Raw genomic sequence first — 27071 nt, forward strand, 5'->3', positions numbered from 1 at the left:
CACAAACTTACCCAGCCTCTGAACTTGCTTAAAACCTGTTACATCCAACCTCTTTCAGTTCTTACGGAAGATCATCGACTTGAAATGTTAACTCTGTTTCTCCACAGATGGTGCCAGACCTGCTGAGTGTTTCCAGCATTTCCTCTTGTTACTCCCCAGAGTTTAGGATTGGGCCCTAGGATATCTGCTCCAAAACAGCCTGGGGTAATTCAACTAGTAACATTCCCCTTCCTCCCTACAGAGAAGTACCTGAACTATACTTGTCCCCTTTTCCTTCCCGTCCCTGAACGGCAGGCATTCACTGTGTAGATAAGTGTGTCGTTACTATATCGCAAGACTTAAGACAGCCATGATGTCCCTGCATTTTACAGGTTTGTAGAAAATGTTAAGAGTTTATATTTGAAGGGAAAAAAAGTAACTTTGAAAGTTAGCAAATGTTAAAAGCACAATTAGGTTCACGAAAAGACATCAACTTTAGGGTGAACTTTTCAATATAATTAACACTATGGGGGCAAAAAACTCCCAAACATGAGTTCCAGCAAAGGTAACCCTGCTGCTTTTCGACAAGCAGCAAAAAAAAAAGGTGCCCCGTTTTCCAGCAGTACCACACAGCACAAATATATTATGCATGGTTTAATGCCATAAAGCTGCCAAGATCTATTAATTTCTAATTTCTTTACAGTACTAGTGAGGCTTCTTTCAATATTGCTTATTATTTTAATAAATAATCTTAACATTTTAGTATGTCTTGAGAAATTGTATGATGTTGCTCACATTACCCAAAGGAAGTTTATGAAAGTCAAATGGAAAGGTGACTTTCAAAAGATATTCCTGTAGATGCTAAGAATGGATATTTGTAAGAAAAATTCCTTTGAAAACCAGTGTTAGGAGTGTTGGGGGAGGGGGGAATAGTTCACATATAGTCTTATTTTGTGTAGCAATCCTATGGAACTGATAGCAACTCACACACACACACAAACTATATTTGTTTGAAGTGTATAAAGGAAATATTGGGCCTGTACTGAAAATATGCTCATTCTATAGAAGATGCAAAAATTGGTGCAGTTCTGACGTGTACCATTAAGTGTTGTGAACAATACCGATCCACCAAGTTGTGTTTTGTAATACGCTGATGCAAACACTTGATTTTGTCATTTCACCAGCACTTTCTACACGTGCACCTTGCAATACTGTACAATTTTATCCCTGCTACTTTGAGGAGACATAGGAACAGTAGGTCATTCATACAGAGTCTGTTCCACATTTGCTTTTTATTTTAATATAATTTATAGCCAGCTTCAAATTTTGCATTTGTTTTGACTGTAAAATATGAACTTAGTCATACAATGATAATTTAAACAAAGCAAGTTTCCAAGTCAGACTGACTTTAAAGTGGGCCTTACTAATTTAGCCTACACGTTCAGTTTAGCATACCCAGCCTGTTCTGGTTAAATTTTACTCCGGAAACCAAAAAATAAATCTGGACGCAATGGGTGGTGGGGAAGAGACGGTTGCCCACCTCCTTCTGGAATGTGCCTTTGCAAAGCAGGTGTGGAAAGAGATGCAGTGGTTTTTGTCGAGGTTCATCCCAAGCAGCTGTGTAACACAGGAGTCTGTGCTCTACGGGCTGTTCCCAGGGACGTACACGGAGATAAACATCAACTGGAGGACTATCAATTCGATGAAAGACGCTCTTTGGTCTGCCCGAAACATGCTGGTCTTCCAGTGTAAAAAGTTGTCTATGACTGAGTGTCGCAATCTGGCACATTCCAAGGTTCAAGGACTACGTGCTGTGGGACGCACTAAAGCTTGGGGCAGCAGCCGCAAAGGTTCAATGGGGAAAGACCACTGTGTAAGGTCCTCCCGCCATGGTGAACTGAGGGGCTGGACCCATGGAAAACCCCTCGAGCTGTGTACACCGAATATGGTTTAGCTGTAAAATGTACATGGCATGTAAAATGGAATGGAAGTGTTGTGAGGCAACTCACTCCTATATAGAAGAAAACTGATTTTCTTTGCACTTTTTGGAATGTCAACTTGGTGCTGTTTTGAACAGTTTTGTAATTTTTTTTTTACAGCTTTTTATGAGTAAAGTATATTTTTGGGAAAATAAAACATCTGGACGCAATGGGAAAAGGCTACTGTCTAAGGCCCTCCTGCCATAGTATACTGAGGGACTGAAAACAGTGTAAAACTCCTCAGGCTGTATGCACCAGAGAATGTTTGACATGAAATGTATATTTACGTTGCAAGTATAACCTGTAACGGCAAGTGTAGTGATGCACCTCATGTACTGTACTAACAGAAACTGACGTGTATTGCAATGTGTATTGTTTATGTAATGTCAAATTTGAATTATGTAATGTAACACATTTTATGAATAAAGTATATTTTTGGGGGGAAAATCTAGATGCAGATTGTCCAGCAAAGAGATAAGAACAATAACAATAACTCTAGCATTTTAAGCATCAAATCAGTTTGGCTGTTATTGGAACTACTCCGTATGGTATATTCCTTGCACAGGCCAGAGGAAGCAAAGCTAGAAACAATCTGGCAAGCACAGTCATGAAAAGCAAATGCAAGTTCTCAGGTTATGTTTAAAATAAAATTGCACTTCTTTACTTGGAAATGACCGTTTTATAATCATAAGGAAAATCACGACTGAGGATTGAAGTCCATTTTGAAGTGTCAACTATATTTCTACAGTTAGAGTACATACTTAAAATGGTGCAAAATAATACCTGCGTTGTTGAAAAATTCTTTCAAAGGAGAGGTGTTCTGAAATTCAAGTTTTTTTAAGCTCTCTTTGGGGGAATGAGAGTTCTGTCTTTCTGTTCATATGTTGAAATAACAAAGTGCATTACTTGTTCAAAGTATATAACTTTTCCAAGACCAGTGAGCTTATTTAGGATTAGTGATGCAAATATTAGTGTTCAAATTATCTAAATTTAAGGCAAATGTCAAAAAAAAAGAGAGCAATGAGGAAATGTTTCATGTATGATATAAATAATTAAGCGCAGAGTTATGATCTGGAAAGCACTGCCAGAAAGGGCAGTGGAATCAGATTCAATAGTAATTTTCAAAAAGGGAACTGGATAAATTCTTGAAGAAAAATTGGCAGTGCTATGAGGAAAGGGTAGAGGGGAGAGGTACAGTGGAACCAATGGAATTGCTCTTTCAAAGGAGTTGATGCAGGTACGATAGAACGAGTGGCAACCTCCTCTTCTGTAAGATTCTATGAATCTTCCATGTCACAATTTACTGCATTTAGATTTTATGGGCGTGGGGAAGGAAAAGAGTGCAGATAACACCATTCCTCATCATTTACCAGTTTGAAATTTTCATTTAAACTGTTTAAATATACAAGTGATCACTGGCATCAGTGCATATCTTAGCATCTTGTAAGTTCTAGGTTCCCCACTTGATTGGCTAGAATTCATGTTACTTGAAGTACGATGCTAATCAAGACCACACCTTAATGTAACAGCATCCCTTTATTCAATAATATTTTTCTTTTAAACTTTTATTTAACCTTTGCTCAAGTCTCGCTTGAAACAAGTTATACCAGCCTTAAGGCCAGTAGCAAAAATGTGTCCCCTAGGAGGAAAAAAAGTGAAATTGGAGACAACACTAGCACCACGCTGTTCTAGAAAGAAGCACTTGCTATTCATTGTGCTGCTGTAACAGATTACCTGAAAAAATAACTTTAAAGTTATGTTGTGAGATTTGTACAGTCAACAGGGAGATGCCAATTAAGGAAAGTCACATTTAGATTGTTTTCAATTTCTTCACTTTGATCCAAAGATACTCCACACCAACAGGGAGATAATCAGTGACTTTGCAGATATTTGCACACACTTATAGGGATGGATATTGTTGTCCCCCCACCGTGTCGGGTTCCATGGCAGGGCAAGGGGGGACTGGGGCGGGGGGAGGTAGAGGGCCTGAAGATGGTTCTGGATGAGGCCTGCCACGGGCCTCAATGCCAGGAAGGCCAGGCCTGATCCTCCCAACAGTGACGAGGCTGCACGGCAGCAACTCCCCCCACCCCCCACACCGGGAACCTCAATTACAATATTCAAATGAATAAAATGAATGAATTAACATAACTTACCTGCAATCTTAACAACCGTGGAAAGGTGACGCGACACTGGTGGGGACGGGGGAGGAGGTAAGATTTTCAGTGTGGGGGGTGGGGGAAAAGGGGTCAAATGCACGTAATGGGTGTTGGGGATGGTTGAACTTCAAACTTTGTGCAGTTTGGGGGTGGGGGGGGTAAAAGGTAAGTGTTTTGGGGGAAGGGCAAATAGTTAATGTAATCGTTTTGGGGGGTGGAAAAGGGGCATAAGAAATTTACTCATTTAATTTTGGATGGTATGTGTTTAAAAATTTAAATTAGGCAGCAGCCCGCCTCCTCTTTGGCGTGCGGGCCGCCATTTTTTGAGCTCAATCCAGTCCATAGTCTTTACCATGGAGCTTTTTTCAATTAATGCTACATCAGATTTAGGAGGAGTAGGCCACATGCCCCTCAAACCTGCTCGGCCATTCAATAAGAACATGACTGATCTGAGTATGGCCTCAACTCCACTTTCCTGCCTGTTCCCCATAACCCTTGACGCCCTTACAGTTCTAAAATCTGTCTTTCTCAGCCTTGAATATATTCAATAACACAGCCTCCATTGCTCTCTGGGGTAGAGAATTCATGACCCTCAGAAGAAATTCCTTCTCACTTCCATCTTAAATTGGCAACCCCCTATTCTGAAATTATGCCCTCGAGTTCTAGATTACCCTATGAAGGGAAATATCCTCTCAACAGCTACCCTGTCAAACCCCCTCAGAATATATGTTTCAATAAGATCACCACTCATTCTTCTAAACTCCAAAGAGTATCGGTCCAACCTGCTCAACCTTTTCTCATAAGACAACCCCTATCATCCCAGGAATGAGCTAAGTGAAACTTTGAACTGACTCCAATGCAAGTATATCCCTCTTTAAATAAGGAGACCAAAACTGTACACAGTACTCTAGGTGTGGTCTCACCAATGCCTTGTGCAGTTGTAAAAAGGCTTCCCTACTCCACCCCCCTTGAAATAAAGGCCAACATTCCATTTGCCATCCTATTTACGAGCATGCTAACTTTTTGTGATTCATGTACGAGGACACCCAGATCCCTCTGTACCACAGCATTCTGTAGTCTCTCTCTCCCCCATTTAAATCATATTTTGCTTTTCTATTCTTCCTATCAAAGGGGATAACCTAATTTTCCCACATTATATTGCCAAATTTTTGCTCACTTATCTATATCCCTTTGCAGACTTGCGTCATCCTCACAGCTTGCATTCCCACCCATCTTTTTATTGTCAGCAAATTTTGTTATAATACACACAGGTCCTTTATCCAATTCATTAATGTAGACTGTAAATAGTTGAGGTCCCAGCACTGATCCCTATGGAACCCCACTAATTACAGTTTGCTAACCTCAAAATGACCCATTTATCCCAACTTTGTTAGCCAATCTATTATCCATGCTAATATATTACCCCAACACCAAATTATACACAAGGCAAATTAGGTTATGAATTCAGCAAGCAAGTTGGGTTTGCAGTTGCATCTTGCATGACTACTTATTTAATCTGTCTGACTAACTCCTGAATGATAACCATTGCAAATTGCACAGTGATAAGTTAAACTAAATGTGGGCAGAACTAGCAGGGAGTAAACTGAAAATTTAAAATTGTCAAATCTAGTTTCCTGGAGGGTAGTTAGAAAAAACAAGATGTAGACATTTATGCAGCTTCGATTGGATTTTTTTTGTAAATACATTTGTTGATAATTTACGCAGAGATAAAATTGATAATGCACAAGGTTAGGTGTATATTCATATTTAAAATGATGAGTCCCCCTCTAACACTGACATTTCAAAATAAGCTGGAGTTTGTAACATTTCAGTTTGCAGATTTTTTTCTTCAAGTTTGTTTCTGTATAATAAGCCTCCACAAAATGGAGCTTTTAAAAAAAAAGTTCCAGTAAATATCCCCTTTAAATTGAACTCAAGGTTCCCCTATAAAAAGGTGCCATGCAACATTGCTGCTCAAAACAGAATATTGTGTTAGGGAACTGGATTAAGACCAACTTAAATACATTGAACTAGACTCAAACTACTGACCTATAACCGTGTCTAACCATTTCCTGTAAGCAACAGCAAATCTGGCTTGCTCAGAGTTAGTGCAACCTGCTAGGATTGCATCAATGAATCGGTGTTCTTCTAGCAAACTGTGCAAGTCTAGCGAAGGGCCACGTTTCAAACGTTTGGTCTCCTGCGTGTAGCCTTGCTTGGCGGTGTCTGCCAAACCATCGACGTCCATGCCTTGTGAGGAGTAACCGCCTGCAGCGGCCATTTGTAAACTGTTCACCGTTCCATCGTTCCTGTTGCTGGAGTCAGACAGGACCTGGAGACACTCTCTGCTCCAGCAATGCCAAAGGTAAAATACAGACCTCCTGCAAAAACAAGGCAGAGAATCTGATGCTCATAGCTGCTTACATCCAATAGGAAATTAATCAATTATTAAAGCATCAGCACTTGGCAATAGATATAATTAATGACAACTGCTTTCATTTATATAGCACCTTTAACATAGCTAAAGGTCTCAAGGCACTTCAAAGGAGTGATTATCAAACAAAATTTAACACCAAGCCATGTGAGATAAATCAGACGTGGCCAAAAGCTTGGTCAAGGAGGTAGGTTTTAAGAAGTGTTTTAAGGGGTGGGGAAAGAGAGAGAAAAAGAGAGACATGGTGAAATTTAGAGAGGGTGGGTTCCAGAGTCTAGGGTCTAGACAACTGAAGGCACGACTGATAATGGTGACGCAATGGAAATCGGTGGTGCATAAGTGGGCACAATTTAAAACTGGATTGACTTTACATTATTAAATATCTTTGCTAAATGACTGGAAAACATCAAATTCAAATTACCACATGAAATACAAACAATGCTCAAGTTTAAAGGCCAAACCATAATAGATTATATCCTCTGGTAGAAATTGAACAGCATTACTATTAGGGGATGAGACTCCAAATCACTTTTTAAAAAAAAACAGTTCAGACGTTAAACTGAATTCCAAATACAACAAAACCAACATTAAATTGATTCCATTTAATTCCATCATTGTCCCATTACTGTTTCCTTTTGCTTTGCACCATCATTCTTTTGTCATTTAATTTCTCTTGCCTTCCGCCCTATCAGACCTTCCTTTTTGTTCTTTCCCCCTCCCCCCTTTCTCTGCCTCTGTACTTGCTTAAAACCTATTACATTTCTAACTTCTTCCAGTTCTGATAGACATTAACTCTTTCTCTCTCCACAGATGCTGCCTGACCTGCTGAGCATTTCCAGCATTTTCTGTTTTTGTTTCAGATTTCCAGCATCTGCAGTATTTTGCTTCTGATAAAATGGATTCCTTTTTGGGATTGAAAATGGCTACAAACAAATTAGTACCAACACTACCCTATCAAAAACTGCAGCAACCCAAGATAGTCTGCTTCATCCATGCCAAATTCTCCACTTACTTTCAAATACAACACTAGCAACTTCATGTAAAAGCAAGTGAGTTACTGTTTCATCCACATGGAGGACCCATTTAATTTAGCTCAAAATTCTTCTGGTTCAGAATACAGTCCAAGAGTTTAAACGGAGCAGGAGATGGGTGGTTCTTTTGCCAGTCAGTAATGAGCTCTGGAATGTGTTGCTGGCTGGTGCGGTGGGAGCTAACTCTTTGCCTTCAAGGAGGAACTGAACCGGTTCCTGACTTGGGCACAGATGATCACAGCATGTCGAAGGTCAGTCAGTGTCTTTATAGAGAACACTTGGTCCATGTGATCTCCTGGACTGTTTTTGATTGCCTGAAGGGGTCAAAGAGGAATTTGAGAGAGTAGATTTTTCCCTTATTGGCCCTGGGTTTTTCCTTTTCCTTTTGCCTTTAAAGAGATCACATGGCTGCAGGGGTGGGAGTGAGGGAAGTGAAAATATGAAGTGTTTAGGCAGGATTGTCTAGTCATCGTGGTGTGGGGCAGGGTTGATGGACCAGCTGATCTTTTCCTACTGGTCAATTTCATATGTTAGTACAACACCAATTATGGCCCCTTCTCTAGGTATGCATTTTGAGAAGCTGAGCATCTCAGGTGTCTCAGGAAAGGGGCAGGGGTTCCATGTGGGGTGTTAGGTAGTAGGGTTACCACAGTCTCTACAAAAACACATGAATAGTATTTCAAACCTCCTGTCAGTTTCCCCTCTTTCCCCCCAGCCCCCACAAAGCCCTTACTTGGCAATTGTACAGGATTGCCAATACCACATCTAGAACATGCCATGCAGTGAACTGCAGGAAGAGTAGTGTATTTTTTCCCTTTATTCTTTCATGGAATGTGAGCATCAGCGGAAAGGGCAGCGTTTACTACCCATCCCTAACTGCCCTTGAGAAGGTGGTGGTGAGCTGCCTTCTTGAACCACCGCAGTTCTTGGGGTGTAGGTACACCAACAGTGCTGATAGGGAGGTAGTTCCAGGATCTTGACCCAACGACAGTGAAGGAATGGCAATACAATTCCAAGTCAGGATGGTGTGTGGCTTGGAGGGGAACTTGCAGGTTGTGGCGTTCCCATGCACCTGCTGCCCTTGTTCTTTTAGGCGTTAGAGATCACAGAGTTTGGGCAGTGCTGTGAACAAGGCACACATTAACTGTAAACCTGTACTTTCAATACACACTTAAAGGTGCAAAATATTGTTGACCGAACCTCTCTCCTTTCAAAAGAATCTGAAATTCAAGTTTAAGCTCTTCGGGGAATGAGAGTTCTGTGCTTTTTCTCAAGTTGAAATAACAATGCATTACTGGATCCAAACAATATAACTTTACAGAGACCTACGGGCTCGTTCAGGATTAGCGATACAAATGGTTGTGTTTAAATTGTGTAAATTTAAGGTAATTGGCAAAAGGACCAAAAGGGAGGGGAGGGAAATGTATACACACAGCAAATTATGATGATTTGGAATGCGCTGCTTGAGAGGGCAGTGGAAGCAGATTCAACAGTAACTTTCAAAAGGGAATTGGCTAAATACTTGAAGGGGAAAAATTTGCAGGGCTGCAGGGAAAGGGTGAGGGGAGAGGCACTAATTGGATAGCTCTTTCAAAAAGAGCCAGCACAGACATGATGGGCCAAATGGCCTTCTTATAGGCTTTATGATTCTACGAGACCAGGGATACACCATTCTGTGGTGCAGCATGTTGGGACTGTTTAATGTGACTTTCAAAAGTTAATTAAAAAAAAGAGTTAAGGTAATAGTTTGTTAGTTTGGCACCATCTAGTGGCATTGCTCAAAGCTACAATTCTGATCAGATCTGAAATATTGTTCCGAAGCAAACAAAAATAAAAAGATAAACTTACATTAATATAGCACCTTTCATAACCACTGGGCGTCTCAAAGCACTTTACAGCAAATGTAGTCACTGTTGCACTGTAGGCAACGCAACAGTCAATTGGCGCTTGAGATGTTGATTGAGGGTTAAATATTAGCCAGGACACTGGGGAGAACTCCCCTACTCTTCTTTGAAGTAATACTTTTACGTCCACCCGATCAAGGAGATGGGGCCTCAGCTCAACGTCTCATCTGAAAGACATCCGCAATCAGGACACCAGGGAGAACTCCCCTGCTCTTCTTCAAAAAAGTGTCCATGGGACCTTTTACATCCACAGGGCCTCAGTTTAACGTCTCATCTGAAAGAAGTTATCTCTGACAGTGTGCTACTGAGGGAATGCTGCACTGGGAATATCAGCCTAGATTTTCTGCTCTGGAGTGGGACTTGAACCCACAATCTTCTGATTCAGAGGTGAGAATGCTACCCACTGTGAATTCAGCCACAGCTCAGTTGAGCACAAAAATCTAGGCTGACACTCCAGTACAGTACTGAGGGAATGCTGATCTGTCATAGAATGGTTACAGCACAGAAGGTGGTCATTTGGCCCATCATGTCTGTGCCAGCTCTCTACAGGACTAGCTCACCTAGTCCCACTCCCCTGCCTTCTCCCCAAAGCCCTGCAAGTTGTCTCTTCAGATAATTGTCCAAATCTCTTTTGAAAGCCTCGACTGAATCTGCCTCCACCACACAGAGGCAGAGCATTCCAATTCCAAACCACTCACTGCCAGAGGTGCCATCATTCAGATGAAACGTTAAACCAAGGCCCATCTGCCCTCAGGTGGACGTAAAAGATCCCATGGCCATTATTCCAAAGAAGAGCAGGGAAGTTCTCCTCAGTATCCTGGCCAATATCTATCGCCCATCAGAATAAGAGATTAACTGATCATTATCACATTGCCATTTGTGGGAGCTTACTGTGCAGAAACTGGATGCCATGTTTCATACATTACGTCAGTGACTATGGTTCTGAAGTACTTCATTGGCTGTAAAGCCCTTTGGGATGTCCTGAGGTAAGGCTGCTATAGATATGTAAGTTTTTTTTATCCTAAGCCACGGCTGACACCTAAAAACACATCGCTACCGAAAAGGGCAAACAACAAACCAGAAACAAAATAGAAGCCTGCTTTTCTCACCTCTGTGTCCCCTCTCTGCTTCCACCAGAAGATTCACTATTACCACAACCACTGAAAGAACTAAAACTGATTAAAAATAATTGGTTAATTCATGGTGATCAGTTTACCTGTGACACCAGAGAGCCTCGTGGCCTGGGTACGACTCAATGAGGTCGGTACAAAGCTCCATTTCCTCTTCAATCATTAGCGGCACGTCAGCAGTGTGTGCCTCTACAGATGTACTTTCCTCCTTCATGTATGCAGGAAGACAGGTGCGATGGTCCTTGTTTGAAGACTTCCTCACAAAGGCCCCAGTGTTTGCGAAGGCTGCGCTTCTAGAATTGCCCGCCACAGACTTCAGCAGGAACTGACGGTAGTGAAAACCACTGTGATCGGAGACGTGGGTGGACACCCAGTACCTAGTGTTGGACAATTCATCAAGAAGGATCTGGAGAAATGTGAAGCAAGTATTACAAAAATGGAGCAGGCCGGAGCTCCTTTCTCTAGGAAAGAGATGGCAGAGGGGTGAGGTCTTTAAAAATTATGAAGGGGATCGATAGGATAGACAAAGATATTTCCACTTGTGAGGGAAAACAAAAATACATGTCAAGGCAGTCACCACTAAACCCAGTAGGAAAATTTAGGAGAACACGAAACACTCCGGATGCTGGAAATCTGAAAGAAGACGACAGTACTGGAAATACTCAGCAGGTCTGGCAGTATCTGTAGAGAGAGAGAAACAGTTAACATTTCAGGTCGATGACCTTTTGTCAGAATACAGCGGCACATCTGCAGGGTGATGTAAGGTCACTGACCTGAATCATTAACCCTGTTTCTCTCTCCACAGATGCTGCCCAACCTGCTTAGTATTTCCCTTACTTTCTGTTCTTATTTCAGATTAGGGAATTTATAGAGTCATAGAGTTATACATCAACGAAACAGGCCCTTTGGCCCATCATGTCCGTGACGGCCATCAAGCATCTATCTATTCTAATCCCATTTTCCAGCACTTGGCCCGTAGCCTTGTATGCTATGCCGTTTCAAGTGCTCATCTAAATATTTCTTAAATATTGTGAGGGTTCCTGCTGCTACCACCACTTCTGGCAGTGCGCTCCAGGTTCACCTCTGGGTGGAGAAGTTTTTCCTCAAATCACCTCTAAACCTCCGGCCCCTTACCTTAAATCTATGCTCCCTGGTTATTGACCCCTCTGCTAAGGGAAAAAGTTTCTTCCATCTACCCTATCTATGCCCCTCATAATTTTGTATACCTCAATCAGGTGCCCCCTCAGCCTTCTCTGCTCTAAGGAAAACGACCCTAGCCTATCCAGTCTCTCTTCATAGCTGAAATGCTCCAGCCCAGGCAACATCCTGGAGAATCCCCTCTGCACCCTTTCCAGTGCAATCACATCCTTCCTAGAGTGTGGTGACCAAAACTGTACACAGTACTTCAGCTGTGGCCTAACTAGCGTTTTATACAGCTTCATCATAACCTCCCTGCTCTGATGTTCTATGCCTCGGCTAATAAAGGCGAGTATCCCATATGCTTTCCTAACTAACTTATCTACCTGTGCTGCTGCCTTCAGTGATCTATGGACAAGTACACCAATGTCCCTCAGACCCTCTGTACTTCCTAGGGTCCTACCATCCATTGTATATTCCCTTGCCTTGTTAGTCCTCCCAAAATGCATCACCTCACACTTCATAAGAACATAAGAACTAGGAGCAGGAGTAGGCAATTCAGCCCCTCGAGCCTGCCCCGTCGTCCAATACGATCATGGCTGATCTCATCTCAGCCTCAACTCCACTTTCCTGCCCGTTCTCCATAACCCTTCGACCCTTTATTAATTAAAAATCTGTCTATCTCCTCTTCAAATTTACTCAATGTCCTGGCATCCACTGCACTCTGGGGTAGTGAATTCCACAGATTCACGCCCCTTTGAGAGAAGTAATTTCTCCTCATCTCGGTTTTAAATCTGCTACCCCTTTTATCCTAAAACTATAACCTCTCATTCGAGATTGCCCCACAAGAGGAAACATCCTCTCTATATCTACTTTGTCAATCCCCTTAATCATCTTATATACCTCAATTAGATCTCCTCTCATTCTTCTAAACTCTAGAGAGTAAAGGCCTAAACTGCTCAATCTCTCTTCATAAGACAAACCCCTCATCTCTGGAATCAATCTAGTGAACCTCCTCTGAACTGCCTCCAATGCAACTACATCCTTTCTCAAGTAAGGGGACCAAAACTGTACGCAGTACTCCAGGTGCAGTCTCACTAATGCCTTGTACAGTTGCAGCAACACTTCCCTACTTTTATACTCTATTCCTTTAGCAATAAATGCCAAAATTCAATTTGCCTTCCTTATTACCTGCTGTACCTGCATACTAGCTGTCTGCGATTCATGCACAAGGACACCCAGATCCCTCTGCACTGAAGCACTCTGAAGTTTCTCTCTATTTAGATAATAATTTGCCGTTCTACTCTTCCGACCAAAATGGATAACCTCACACTTATCCACATCAAACTCCATCTGCCAAATTTTGGCCCATTCACCTAACCTATCTCATATCCATTTGTAAGGACTTCTCAGGATTAAATTTCATTTGCCACTGCTCCGCCCATCTTACCAGCCAATCTATATCGTCCTGTAATCTAAGGCTTTCCTCCTCACCATTTACGACACCACCAATTTTCATGTCATCTGTGAACTTACTGATCATACCTCCTATATTCATGTCTAAATCATTAATGTACACTACAAACAGCAAGGGTCCCAGCACCAATCCCTGCGGTACACCACTGGTCACAGGCTTCCAATTGCAAAAACAACCCTCGACCATCACCCTCTGCCTCCTGCCACTAAGTCAATTTTGGATCCAATTTGCCAAATTGCCCTGGATCCCATGGGCTCTTACCTTCTTAACCAATCTCCCATGCGGGACCTTATCAAAAATTAAGGAAAAACTTCTTTACCCAGAGAGTATAAATGCATCTAAAGGGAAGTTAGATGAGCACTTGAGGGAGAAAGGAATAGAGGGATATGCTGATAGGGTGACCGATAAGAGGGGTGAAAGGAGGCTCATGTGCAGCATAAACTCCAGCACAGACCCGTTGCCAAATAGCCTGTTTCTGTGCTGCAAATACTTTATGCCTTGGTACAAGGATTAACGAGCGTACCTTAAGATTGTACTTTGCCACATGCTGCAGGATCCAGATGCGATGGGACCAGGCATTGTAATTGCTTGGATACCTTCCAGCAGCTGCAGAGCAGACGGCCATTTCATCCTGGATTATTCGATGCATTTGCTCAGTTGATACCATTCCTGAGTTACCGCTATTCCTCGGATTTGGATGGCAGATTTCCTGAATGACCTTCTGAAATACCCAGCGTCTTTTAGGAAATCAAATGGCACACACATGTCCATTAGGGATCAGACAGACACAGTGCTAACTTATTCTCAAAAAAAGATAATGAACGCCACATGCACCAGAAGGATGGCTACTCCCCTGTTAAAAATTAGGTGATTCATTCTTCTGACCAAAATGTAAGAGTACAAGCTGAATAGTACAATTTTACAGGTGGTGCAAGGAAAGAGACCTGGGGCTGTTTGTGCACAAATCGTTGAAAGTGGCAGGACAGGTTAACAAACCATTTAATACGGCATACAGGATCCTGGGCTTTCTGAGTAGAGTCGAAGTGTACAAAAAACAGGAAGTTAAAGCTTTATAAAAACACTGTTCAGTCCCAACGCGAGTAGTGTGTCTAATTCTGGGCACCATACTTTAGAAAGAATTGAAGAGAGCGTGGAAGTGATTTAAGAAAATGGTTCCAGGGATGTGGGGTTACAGTTGCCTGGATAGGCTGGAGAAGCCTGGATTATTCCGATTAGTGCAGACAAGGCCAAGAGGAGATTTGATAGAGGTGTTTAAAATCATGAAGGGTCTAGATAGAGTAAATAAAGAGAAACTGTTTCCAATGACTGATGGGTTGATAACCAGAGGGCACAGATTTAAGGTAATTGGTGAAAGGGCCAGAGGCGACATGAGGAAAACCTAATTTTGGGAATGCAGCAAGTGGCTAGCGTGGTGGATACAGATTCAATATTAGCCTTCAAAAGCGAATTGGACAAATACTTGAAAGAGAAAAACTGCATGGATATGGGGGAAGTGCAGGGGAGTGGGACTAACTGGATTGCTCTTCAAAAGAGCTGGTGCAGACTCGATGGGCCGAATGGTCTCCTTCTATGTTGTACCATCCCATGATTCTATATACTCAATTTTGGTGCTGTAATTACGCTAATTTTAAAAATGCCAGTGCTAAACATTTAAAAAAAATAACTAACTTAAAAATCTTGCATCTGCATCTTCCAGACATTTTCCATTATAACTTCCCATGTCCACATTTAGAATGGACACTACCATGTAAACTTACCACACTATAGTTACAGTCGACCCAAACTACCCCTGCTCCTGCAGAGAGAGGATGCAACTACAATTGAGAAGTTTACATAAGCAGTTTCTATTGTAAATGAGGACATGGGAATTCATAATGAAAGCATAAAAATGACAATGTCTGATAATAAAAATCAGGGACTGAATTATATCTGCACACTGGTTCAAAACAGCTCTCAGCCTTTAATTTCGCTTTATCTGAAGATAACACTCGGGTTAAGCAACACCCTGGGAGACTGCTGAATTATAGAGAAGGCAGACCCTTCAAAATGTGGACAACAACTTACGTACATGCCAAAAGAACAGTGCTGTAGGACTGCACAAGTCAGGCAACATCTTTATTTACTAAATAATAAACAATTAGACAAACAACCAAAAAAAGTTACATTTATTTAGAGATACAGCACCGAGTCTGTGCCGACCAACAACCACCCATTTATACTTTCTTTCTTTCTTTGGCCTCCTTATCTCGAGAGACAATGGGTAAGCGCCTGGAGGTAGTCAGTGGACCCTACAGTAATCCCATATGCCCTACCACCTACCTACACTAGGGGCAATTTATAACAGCCAATTTACCTATCACCTGCAAGTCTTTGGCGGTGGGAGGAAACCGGAGCACCCGGAGAAAACCCACGCAGACACAGGGAGAATTTACAAACTCCACACAGACAGTACCCAGAATTGAACCCGGGTCCCTGGAGCAGTGAGGCTGCGGTGCTAACCACTGCGCCACTGTGCCGCCCAATTCTTCACAAAAAACTAATTGACGTAAGGTGGTGGTTTATGATCCAATGGATTGTAAAGAACTATCTTGCCTATTACACATCTTTCAAAATAGACATTAACTTGGGTCATCCATTTTTACAGGTTCAATGCAGAGAAGTGTGAAGTAATTAATTTTGGTAGGAAGAACATGGAGAGACAATATAAAATAAAGGGTACAATTCTAAAGGGGGGTGCAGGAGCAGAGGGATCTGGGTGTATATGTGCATAAGTCACTGAAGGTGGCAGGACAGGTTGAGAGCGTGGTTAACAAAGCATATAGTATGCTGAGCTTTATTAACAGGGGCATAGAGTACAAGAGTAAGGAAGTTATGTTGAACTTGTATAAGACACTAGTTTGGCCTCAGCTGGAGTACTGCATCTAGTTCTGGGCACTGCACTTCAGTAAAGATGTCAGGATATTGGAAAGAGTGCAGAAAAGATTCACGAGAATGGTTCCGGGGATGAGGAATTTCAGTTATGAAGACAGACTGGAGAAGTTAGGACTGTTTTCCTCGAAGAGAAGACAGAGAGGAGATTTGATGGAGATATTCAAAATCATGAGGGGTCTGGACAGAGTAGATAGAGAGAAACTGTTCCCACTCATGAAAGGATCGAGAAATAGAGGGCGCAGATTTAAAGTAATTTGGTCAAAGAAACAAAAGTGACATGAGGAAAAACTTTTTCACACAGCGAATGGTTAAGGTCTGGAATGCACTGCCTGAGAGTGTGGTGGAGGCAGGTTCAATTGAAGTATTCAAAAGGGAATTAGGTTGTTATCTGAAAAGGAAGAATGTGCAGGGTTACAGGAGAAGGCAGGGGAATGGAAATGAGTGAACTGCTCATTCAGCGAGCCGGTGCGAACACGATGGGCTGAATGGCCTCCTTCCACGCTGTAACGAGTCTGTGATTCTGTAGTAGAGACAACTAGCTCAGTGTCGCAAGCAACAGGATCTTAACTGTCAAGCCCCAGCCATAGATAGCCACAAGTTATAAAGGAAAAAGGTTAGTCAGTTTGTAAATTCAGTTAAGCCTTTGATACAAAGGGGAATGAGCTAATATTTGGTCCCTCCCCCAAATAACAAACATTAGTAAAGTGCCAAAACATTTATCTAGGGGAGAGTTCTAGCCAGAGTCTTCATTTAAAACTGATTTAAATGAGGAGTTTTAGTTATCAGGAATTAGAAGGGCCAGAATGGTGATATGGATTAGAGTCAGAGTCAATCACCTTGAGACAAAGAGAGGAATCTACCAGATTTCTCATCTCCCACCTCTTCCCCAATTTGGCCCAGGGTTTCCAATCTCCCTGTTCAGAGGATCAAATGGTTTTGGGGGTGGGGAGTTTATACATCGTGATACACAAGGTATCACAGTTGTGTGGAACAGGCTGGACGGACCAGTCCGTCATTGCTCATATCCATTGGATTATTCCCATTTACCCCACAGTGGGTAAACATTTACAAACAGGATTCTCTGAACACTTCAACTAACTCATAATATTATTGGGGGGCAAAAAAGGGTCCGTTTGAAGTCAAGGATGACAAAGGAAATTAGAGGAGCCTAGCACCTGTGCAGGAGTTGATCTTTAGGAGATGATCTTTAGAAGGCTATGATGCTGTGTCAATCCCAGTTATATGGAGTTAGGTCAGAGATCAACCATGATCTCACTGAATGGCAGTACCGACTCAAGGGGCTGAATGCCTTCCTCTTGTGCTTAACTGAAGCAAATAAATATCCATAACTTAAAGAATGAGGTGGTTTTTTCAGGTTGTATGTGAAAGAATATTACTTGAATGCATGGTTACAGACTTAACTTAATCAGTTATGTTAGTCAGGGGAAAGAAAGGAATTAGTTAACATTTTCTTCCTGCCCATATTGGTTAAAATCTTTAGTGAAGAACAAACAAAATCTAAAATGAGTCAAGAGAGTTTTTTCTCCCTAAAGTAAAAAGGATTAATGTGCAATAGAACGTGACTGCAAAACATTCCAGCAATGACCCGTCATCCACACAGAAGAGGGTCACAATGACACTGAGCCTTGCAGCTTAAAGTCTGATTGTGCCAGAGTGGGGAAATATTGCCCATTCAATTCACACTCGGCTCAGTTCCCAATTTAAACTGTGCAAGCGCTGGATTGTAGAATCCCTCTGCAGAGGGCAGGGGGGAAAAAAACCAGAAAAATCTACAGAGGAGTCACATGTGGGCAGTAGCCAATTCCACCTAGTAGAAACACTTCTCCACACAAAGGGTGCTAGAAGTGTGAAACACTCTCCCACAAAAAGTAGATGCTAGGACAAATAATTTTAAAATCAGAGATTGATAGATTTTTGCTAGCCAAGGGTATTAAGTGATATGTAGCCAATGCGGTAAGTGAATTTAGGATACACATCAGCCATGATCCAACTGACTGGCGGATTATGCTTGAGGGGCTGACGGGCCTCCTCCTGTTCCTATAATTACAATAGATAGTTGCAGCAATCTAATAGGAGATGGCACACTTGGTAGCAGAGATATGAAATCAGGTAGTTCTGGATGAGGCTTACAAGAACATGTGGTACCTGAGAAAGTTCCATTAGCAATCGCTAAAATAGTCGCAGTGATGCATCAAAACAGTCACGAATTAAGACAAAGTTAATTTAATTTGACCTGTAACAAATTAAGCATCGTTTCACAAAAGCATTGCACAAGGAGTAAAATTTACAAACCTGTGAATCCAAGTTTCTGGGCTTTTAGGAAACTTTGTTAAGGCCAATTTTCCGAGATACAAATCCTTAAATGGATCTAAAGCTCCCAACTGTACCAGTTCCTTTCTGGAAAATATTTCAGTATCATTCTCTCATGTTATCAAGTGAAAACGATTCCAGTTATTAACCAGGCAAAGCAAAAAAAATGGTACACAATCGTCGAGTCTATTTTAGATGAATTAAGCACTCAAATACCAATTTCAGCATCAGCAAAACCATTTTAATTAACAATATTAACCATGTGCATCAGTATCTTAATTGTTTTTCGAAGACAAAAGTTAATCGGTCTTTTTAGCCTTAAATGCTTGCAATAGTAACCCAGAGGCCTGGATTAATAATTCAGAGAACAAGAGTTCAAATCCCACCAATGCAGCTTCAACATTTGTGTTTTTTTTTAAAAAACTAATTCAATCTGGCAACTAAAAGCTGGGATCAGTAAGTGACCATGATGCAATTGGACTGTCACAAAAAGCCAACTGATTCACTAAATGTCTTTTAGGGAAGGAAAACTCCCGTCTTACTGTGTCTGGGCCTATGAGTGACTCCAGTGCAACACCAATGTGGTTGACTCTTAATTGCACTCTGAAGTGGGCCTAGTGAGAAGTAAGGCATGGGCCTTGCACATACTCCCAGAATTAATTCAAAAATAATGCAGGAAATAGGCACCCTTTTCTATAAACACACACACAATCATAGCAATCTGGTCAGATTCGGAGTTAGGCCAGAGTGTCTATAGTCCAAGTGCACAACTCCCATTCTTATGCAGAGTTTATGATATTGAACTATGGTTAGGTTATACAGGCTCCAAACCACCCGTAGTATCACCTTATGCACTCAAGGCAACAGTGACACTTTATTGAGTTACACGGATCCTAGAATGTGGCTCTCTTATTTCCTGTCAAACCCTTGCATCCATGTGCATGCAGTGACCGTTTAAGCAGGAGCCAGTGACTGATAAGTGCCAACTTCACTACCCAAAATCTATTGATTGGAGTCGGACGTTCTAGGATATAGCTGGTTAATCAGAGAAGGTGGTCTCAATGCTTGCCACGACTGTCTGTCTTTTAGGTTTGTTCCAGCCATTAAACTGAAACTGACCCAAGAATGACCTGCAGTATCAATAACTCGTGGGAGCTAGAGCTCAGAGCAGCTGAATCAGAGCAGGTTCCAAGTCACAGAATCTTACAGCACAAAAGGAGACCATTCAGCCCATCGTGCCTGTGCCAGCTCTTTGAAAGAGCTATACAATTATAGTACCAAGTGTTCTGAAGTACAAAGATTTCGCACTGAAGTTTGCTCATTCTGCCATCAATTGTGTTACTTACTGCCTTGCAACTCCTGGTCAGCTGCTCATTATCCTGTATTAGCCCTTTACCTACACTAAAAAAAAAACTTACAAAAAAATCGGAGTCAACTGCAATGAAAAGTCCTGAAATTGAGCAAAAAGGGTTAAAAGTTACTCTAAAGTAAACAGACTGATACACATGAAACTCCCTCATGTTCGATGCCCTGTTTGTGTTTGTTTAGTTGTTCGTAACCAGAGAGACACTACCGCAGGTTTTAAGAAAGGGAAAATGTTGTTCACAGATTTTTTTTTTTTAAAGCAGCAATCGTTAGGCTATCCAACTCCTGAATTCTTGCCAGCAATCCAGGCTGGGAGCACATGAGGATTAGGAGTTTGGACAGGAGCAGTTTTTATGAGAATTCCTCCTGGATTAAACAGCCACCAGACAATTACTGTCTAATCTCAGGGAAGGTGGGGCGGGAAAAAGGTAAACTGACGATAAACAGAAAGGAGATTTTTTTAAAAATATAAGCAGTCTTCTGAAACTGGCATGGTTACACAATATCTGGTATTTGTGTCTGTACTTTCTCATTTACAAGCCACACATGTATGCCTATAATTTAAATACTTCATAACATTTAAAAAAGCAAGCAATTTAATGAACAATGTTTGGAAGGAAAACGACAAGAGGAAGCCACACAGATAAAAGCACATTGAAGCTACTGAGTACACTCAAGATACACCAACAATCCACAATTTCCTGGAAGATCAAATCCAAACACTTCCAAGTTTCCAAATTCCTCCATGGACTTGCCCTCCCTATCTCTAATTTCCTCCAGCCCTCTAATATCACTGCGCTCCTCCAATTCAGCCCTCTTGTACCTCCCTAATTTTCATCACTCCACCATTGGCGGCCGTGCCTTCAGCTGCCCGGGCCCTAAGCTCTGGAATTTCCTCCCTATCCCTCTCCTCCTTACGACCTGTCTTTTTGATGGAGCTTTTGGTCACCTGTCCTAATATTTTATGTGGCTTGGTGTCAGATTTGTTTGATAAATTGCTCCTGTGAAGTGCCTTGGGACGTTTTACCATATTGAACATGCTATATAAATGCAAGTCGGTGTTGTAGCAATCAGCGACCAGCCGCTTGCAGAGAAAAGCACGTGTGTGCCACAAAGTCACCCAATCATCCAAACATGTCTACTGTTCCCCCATTCTACTCTTTTTTTCCCCCCCAAACACTCCCCAATACCTCGTACCATCACCACTGCCTTCCGTTTAACCCATTTCAGTTGAAGTTGACTAGATAATTGAAGGGCTTTGGGACGTTCGGAAAGATGCTATATAAATGCAAATTATTTATTTCCTTTGATTTCAAAAAGCAACTCCGGCTATGAGCAAACAACGCAACAGCTTTAGAAAGACACATTAAATTAGTCAGAAAGCCCATGGTCGAGTCAGGTTTCGGCCCTGAGCCAGTCACGGATATTGACATTTGCTGACTGTGACATACCTGACATTCCAGGCGGTTGTGAAGTCTGGATTTAGCAGCAGGAGAGTACAAGTGAGATCAGTCAGCGCTGAAGAGGAGGGAGAGATGGGGGACAAAAATGTATTAAGTCATCTAATTTAAGAGGCATTTACATAATATTTTAACAAAAAAAACCCAATGTTGTCACAAATTAAACATGTTTTCATTAAATCCATTGGAATTGCATACACTAGCAAATAATCAAGCTGCAAATACTCATGTTGAAAGTCAAACTAATTTTCCACAAGAATATAGGGACTATTAAATGTTATATTTGAGAAAATAAGTCATGGGTATAAAAACAGAATTTAGAACTGCTTACAACACACAAGAATACGTTTACATTGATATGCAGATTAGCAATTGAAATGATGAGGATGTATATAGTGCAAGATGATTCTCTAACGAAATATAGGATTACACATCCAGTCGCAGCACAGCAGCAATTAACACATCAGACTGAATTCTAACAATAACTAAAATGGCAGACTCGACTATTTCAATGTTTTCCTGGCTGGCCTCCCATTCTTCCAAAACTCTGCTGCCTGTATCCTAACTTGCACCGAATCCATCACCGTTCATCACCGCCTGCACTGGCTCCCGGTTCAGCAATGCCTTGATTTTAAAATTCTCATCTTTGTATTCAAATCTCTCCATGGCCCCATCTCCCTATCTCTGTCACCTCCTCCAGCCCTGTAACCCTCTAGCATCTCTGCACTCCTCCGATTCTGGCCTCTTGCGCATCCCCGATTTTTAATCGCTCCTCCACTGGCGGCCATGCCTTCAACTGCCCAGGCCCTAAGCTCTGGAATTCCCTCCCTAAACCTCTCTCCTTATAAGACGCTCCTTAAATCCTAGATCTTTGACCAAAGCTTTTGATACATGTCCCAAGATCTCCTTCGGTTGCAGGGTGTTAAATTTTGTCTGATAATTGCTCCTGTTAAGCACCTTGGAACATTTTAGTATATTTAAGATACTATATAAATACAAGTTGTCATTTTAGTCCAAGTCAGAGGAAGTCTTGCTTAAATTAAATTGCAGTGATCAAAAAAAGAAAATGCAGATGCTGGAAATCAACAAAACCTGAAAAGATTCAGCATTTGACTGAAACTGTTTTGGTGCCCTGGTCAGACCAGAACTATTCTCAGGCTTGAATGTCTCCCTTAGTAAGCCAAAAGAGTTCAGAAAAGAGTTACAAAACTGGTGCCTAGGAAATATTGAAGACACTTGTACTTTTGTGCCTTATAAAGAAGTGACCTCGAGAGAATAAAAATGATGCTGAGAAAGCTGTATCTGGAACGTTACTAATTAAACTGGGTGTCATTAGGACAGTGGATACATGTTAAAACGAGTGAAATTAAATATAGTACTGATGTCAGGAAGGGCTTCAGATTAATCAATGGAATGGTCTTCCATGTAGGGTTGTGGAGGCAAAAGGGCCTGAAATTGTTTAAGAAATAATTGGATGCCGTTAAGGGCAGGACAAAACTTAAACTGTCAACGCAGGAGCTAATTTCTTTCAAATTTTATGGTTTTGTAAAAATGAACTTGGCTTTTGTCAGTTTCAAAACTATCACTGTGAATCTGGACAAAACCACTGCAAAATGTATTGGATTAATGATGGTGTTGGAGTGAAGACTTAAATTCTAATTAACGGATCGTTGATCTGAAACGTCAACTCTGTTTCTCTCTCCACAGAGGCTGCCAGACATGCTGAGTATTTCCAGCATTTTCTGTTTTATTTCAAACATTGAGCAGTATTTTGCCTTTGTGTTAATTCTAATACTGTACAAAATAAGCAGAAAATCTGAATACAAATATTATAGAAACTAATCTACACGTGTGTCAGGTACCCCAGGTTTTATGCTTTATAAATATTATATTACAGTGCAAATGCCTAGCTGGCAGAGATCCCATGTTACTGTCTTGGGTCATTAAGTGCTACTGCTGAGTGCTTCAAGCTTAACTGGCTTCCTTAGGCACAAGGCAGCAGGAGGGAGGTTAACAAGACCAAGACTCAAGGCCGGGGGGCACAGCTCCGGTGCTGGAGGAAGGGATTTTGGCCGGACGGTCTCGGGAGACAGTAACGATTTGCATTTATATAGTGCCTTTCATGACTTTAGCAGGCTCCAAAGAGCAGAAGTACTTTAAAGTGCTGTCACTGTTGTAACCTAGAAAACGTGGGAGCCAATTTGCTGACAGCAAGACTCCACAAACAGCAATGAGATAACGACCAGATAATTTTCTTTTTTCAAAAGCACCATGTTGGTCGAGGGACAAAGGTTGACCCAGGACATGAGGCAGCCCTCTCCTGCTCTTCTGAAAATAGTGCAATGGGATCTTTTACATCCATCTGAGAGCGCAGACTGAAAGACAGCACCTCCAACAGCGTGGCACTCCCTCAGCACAGTGGGCATGTCAGCTTGGATTTTATGCTCAAGACTCTGAAGTGGGGCTTGAACCCATAACCTTCTGACTCAGAGGAGAGAGTGCTACCCACTGAGCCACAGCTGGCAACATACAGCAGAAAGAGCAGATGGAAAGAGAGACAGGGGCAAAAACAGGTACAGTACCTGGCAGGCAGAGAAGCAAAAACAGAGCGACAGAGGAACCTTGACCTCACTGTGAAGCTCCACCACCTACAGTCTTGCTAAGTACTGAATGGTCAATTCACCAGGGAATGAAGCACTCATCAGAACTACAAGTTCTGGGGTTGAGCAAGAACAAAATTCACTTATTTTAAGTGGTTTCCCCAATGATGTCAAATAAAATCACAGACACTGGAGAACCAAAATGAAAACAGGACTGCCTGTGGATAAAGATTTCATGAACTTTTTTTTTTACAAACTCCATTATCAAAAAAAGAGGGGGGTCATCCAATTTAATACAAGGCAATCATTCTGGAAAGCTTTCTGTAAAATTGCTACTCATTAAACTACAGACCAAAAGAAAAATCACGTTAACAATGTACTTCTACCAGCCTAAAATATCTGCTCCTTCACAAGCGACACCACTTAATTAACCCTGCCACTTCCCAAAATCAGGAGGGGAACTTAAACTGCATGTGCCAATTTTGTATGCATGTAGCTGTTAACTAAAGCTACATAAAAAAAAAAAGAAAGCAGTGACATAGTCACTGGTTACTAGGGACAGGGGAGACCCATAAACACAGACAGAATTTGCAGTGGATGTACAATTTAGTCAGCAAATTTCTGCTGTTCCATTCAAGAATAAATACCGACCGCTCATGAATGTTGTCACTAGCATTAAATAAAAATTAGCAGACAAAATTCAATGTGGATCTGGGCCCATTTTGGAAAGAAAAAAAAAAAAATCAGTTCTCTCAAAACTTCTGTCTGCAGGATTTTGAAGCTTTTTGATTAAAAAGAGCAAACTTTTCTAAGAAATATGATTGACCAATCTTCCAGAATCATTTCCGAAAATAATAGATGTAATCAAATGAAAGAGCGGACATGTTTTATATAGTTTTTCCAAAATGTATGTGGCAGATACCCACATGAGGTATTTATTGGTGAGAAATAAAATCAAGGGGAATGTGACCTTATGGGGGAGGGGGTGGAAAGAGAGTGAGAGAGAGAGGGAGAGAAAGAAAGAAAGAGAGAGAAGGAGCATGCACAAGGCTAGATGGGCTTCTTTGCAGAGAAATTTGAAATAATACAGAAAAGGACAGACACCAACCTCAGAAACAGCGTTAAGAATTATCTTTTCATGTCTATAAAGCACAATTCAGACATTTTGGCAACATTGCAAATAGGTCTAGGGGAAGGAGGTATCTCAATGTACAAGTGCTCACATCCATTTACAGCTAGTCATTTCTGAGTGGTCACAGTTACATCTCCGTATCTCCACTAACCTGCACTCACTGACTGGCATTGGATCCTGGTTCAACACCACCTCAACTTTAAAAATTCTCATCCTCATTTTCAACCCCCTTCCTATCTTTAACCTCCTCCAGCCCTACAACCCTCCGAGATCCCTGTGCTCCTCCAATTCTGACCTCTTGCACATCCCTGATTTTCATCGCTCCACCATTGGTGGTCGTACCTCCAGCTGCCAAGGTTCTAAACTCTGGAAATCCCTCTCTAAACCTCTTTGACCAAGCTTTCGATCACCACTCCTGGTGGCTCAGTGTCTAATTTTGTTTGACAATGCTCCAGTGAAGCACTTTGGGATGTTTTACCACATTAAAAGGTGCTATATAAGTGCAAGTTGCTGTTATCCTGCACGACTCAAAATTGGATATTGTTCCTTAAAAACAGACTTATTCCTCAAAGTCTAGTTGAAAGGCTAGTGCAAAATGTCTGCCACTTACCATCCCTGTCTAGCCACAGCTTTCTTTGCCTGTAGAGAACAAGCTTGCTATGGACGCAGGGCAAAAGCAGTTTAACACACCAGCTTTCTACACCAAGCTTATTTTCCACCAAAACTATGGGACTCCGGTTGTACTTGGCTTCAAGACAAGGAATCAATCCAATTTCATCACTGCAAAAACAAATAAAGCGAGAGAAAATAAAAAGTTCACGTCGGAGGCAAAGAACAAATAAAATATTACTTTTATGGGTAAACATTATTGGATTTGTTCGTCAGGTTGACCTTTTGGGAGTCCAGCCAACGTTCCCACTGGTGGAGGGGTCGAGATCCAGAGATCACGGATTGAAAGTGATTGGCAAAAGAACCAAAGGCGACAGAAGGAAAAACTTTAAAAAAAATGCAGTGAGTGGTTAGGATCTGGAATGCACTGCCTGAGAGTGTGGTGGAGGTAGAATCAATTGCAGCCTTCAAAAGGGAATTTGATAAGCATTTGAAGAGAAATAATTTGCAGGGTGACAGGGTGGGCGTGCGGAACAAGCTAGACTGTTCTTGCAGAGAGGCGGCATGAGCTCAACAGGCCAAATGGCCTACTTCTGTGCTGTAACCTTTCTCTGATTCTATGTTGGTACCCATGACAAATCAAATAAAATCGACAAACACCAACATAAGCTGTGCCCATTGCAAAATAATTGGCAAATACCAACATAATCTCCATACAGAAACAACAGATGCAGAGAGGAGGCAGCAGTCACGTTTGTAACGATGCTTTTCAATGTGAATTACAGGAATCCCACCTTTTTTGTTTCTAAAATGACATCAAAACACTTTAAACAGGAGATACGACACTGGTACAACAACACTGCAGAGCCTTTCCCCCTTTCAATAGCTTCACAAGTGATATAGAGTAATTGCATTTGTGCACGGACGATCTAAAATTTACATTCGCATTTACATCAGAGACCTGCAGATTGCAACCACCTCGTTGCATTTTAAACGCAATGTTTTTGCATTATCCATTTTAACCTGATGCTATTAAAAAATTGGAGTCTTTTCAATCAAAGCATCTTCGTTTCCCCTTTGGATATTCCCTTTCCTTTATTCTAAACCTCAATGTCTTCCTTTGCCCCACTCTTTCGCTGTTTAAAAGCCCCACTGGCAGGAGGAGCTTTAAATTGCTCCACTATTGTTTTGACCTTACTTCCCGAGATCGGGCGCTTACTGCGCCCGCGGGGGTGGCGGAGATGAGGCGCGGCGGCCGCTGCTTCAACTTACATGTTGGGGTTCCTCCTGAAGGCGTTGGCAATGTCTTTGACAACCCTCTGAACCAAAACGTCCACCTCCTCTTCCGACTCTGCCATCTTCCTCATTCAACTCGCCGGCTGCAACACTTCC

At 41.7% G+C, this 27071-nt stretch overlaps 1 protein-coding gene across 1 annotated transcript; it reads right to left on the reverse strand.

The window, feature by feature from the left end:
- On the reverse strand, nucleotides 1–27071 carry ptar1 (protein prenyltransferase alpha subunit repeat containing 1). Its single transcript, XM_068030579.1, has 7 exons — nucleotides 26952–27071; nucleotides 25681–25850; nucleotides 21330–21396; nucleotides 18496–18600; nucleotides 13754–13967; nucleotides 10703–11022; nucleotides 1–6498 (listed from the first exon to the last, which is right to left on the reverse strand). Exons 1-7 carry the CDS (start codon nucleotides 27044–27046, stop codon nucleotides 6159–6161), a joined length of 1311 nt encoding a protein of 436 aa, XP_067886680.1. The 5' UTR covers nucleotides 27047–27071; the 3' UTR covers nucleotides 1–6158.

The sequence above is a fragment of the Heterodontus francisci genome, chromosome 4 (assembly GCF_036365525.1).
Source record: "Heterodontus francisci isolate sHetFra1 chromosome 4, sHetFra1.hap1, whole genome shotgun sequence".
NCBI lineage: Eukaryota > Metazoa > Chordata > Chondrichthyes > Heterodontiformes > Heterodontidae > Heterodontus > Heterodontus francisci.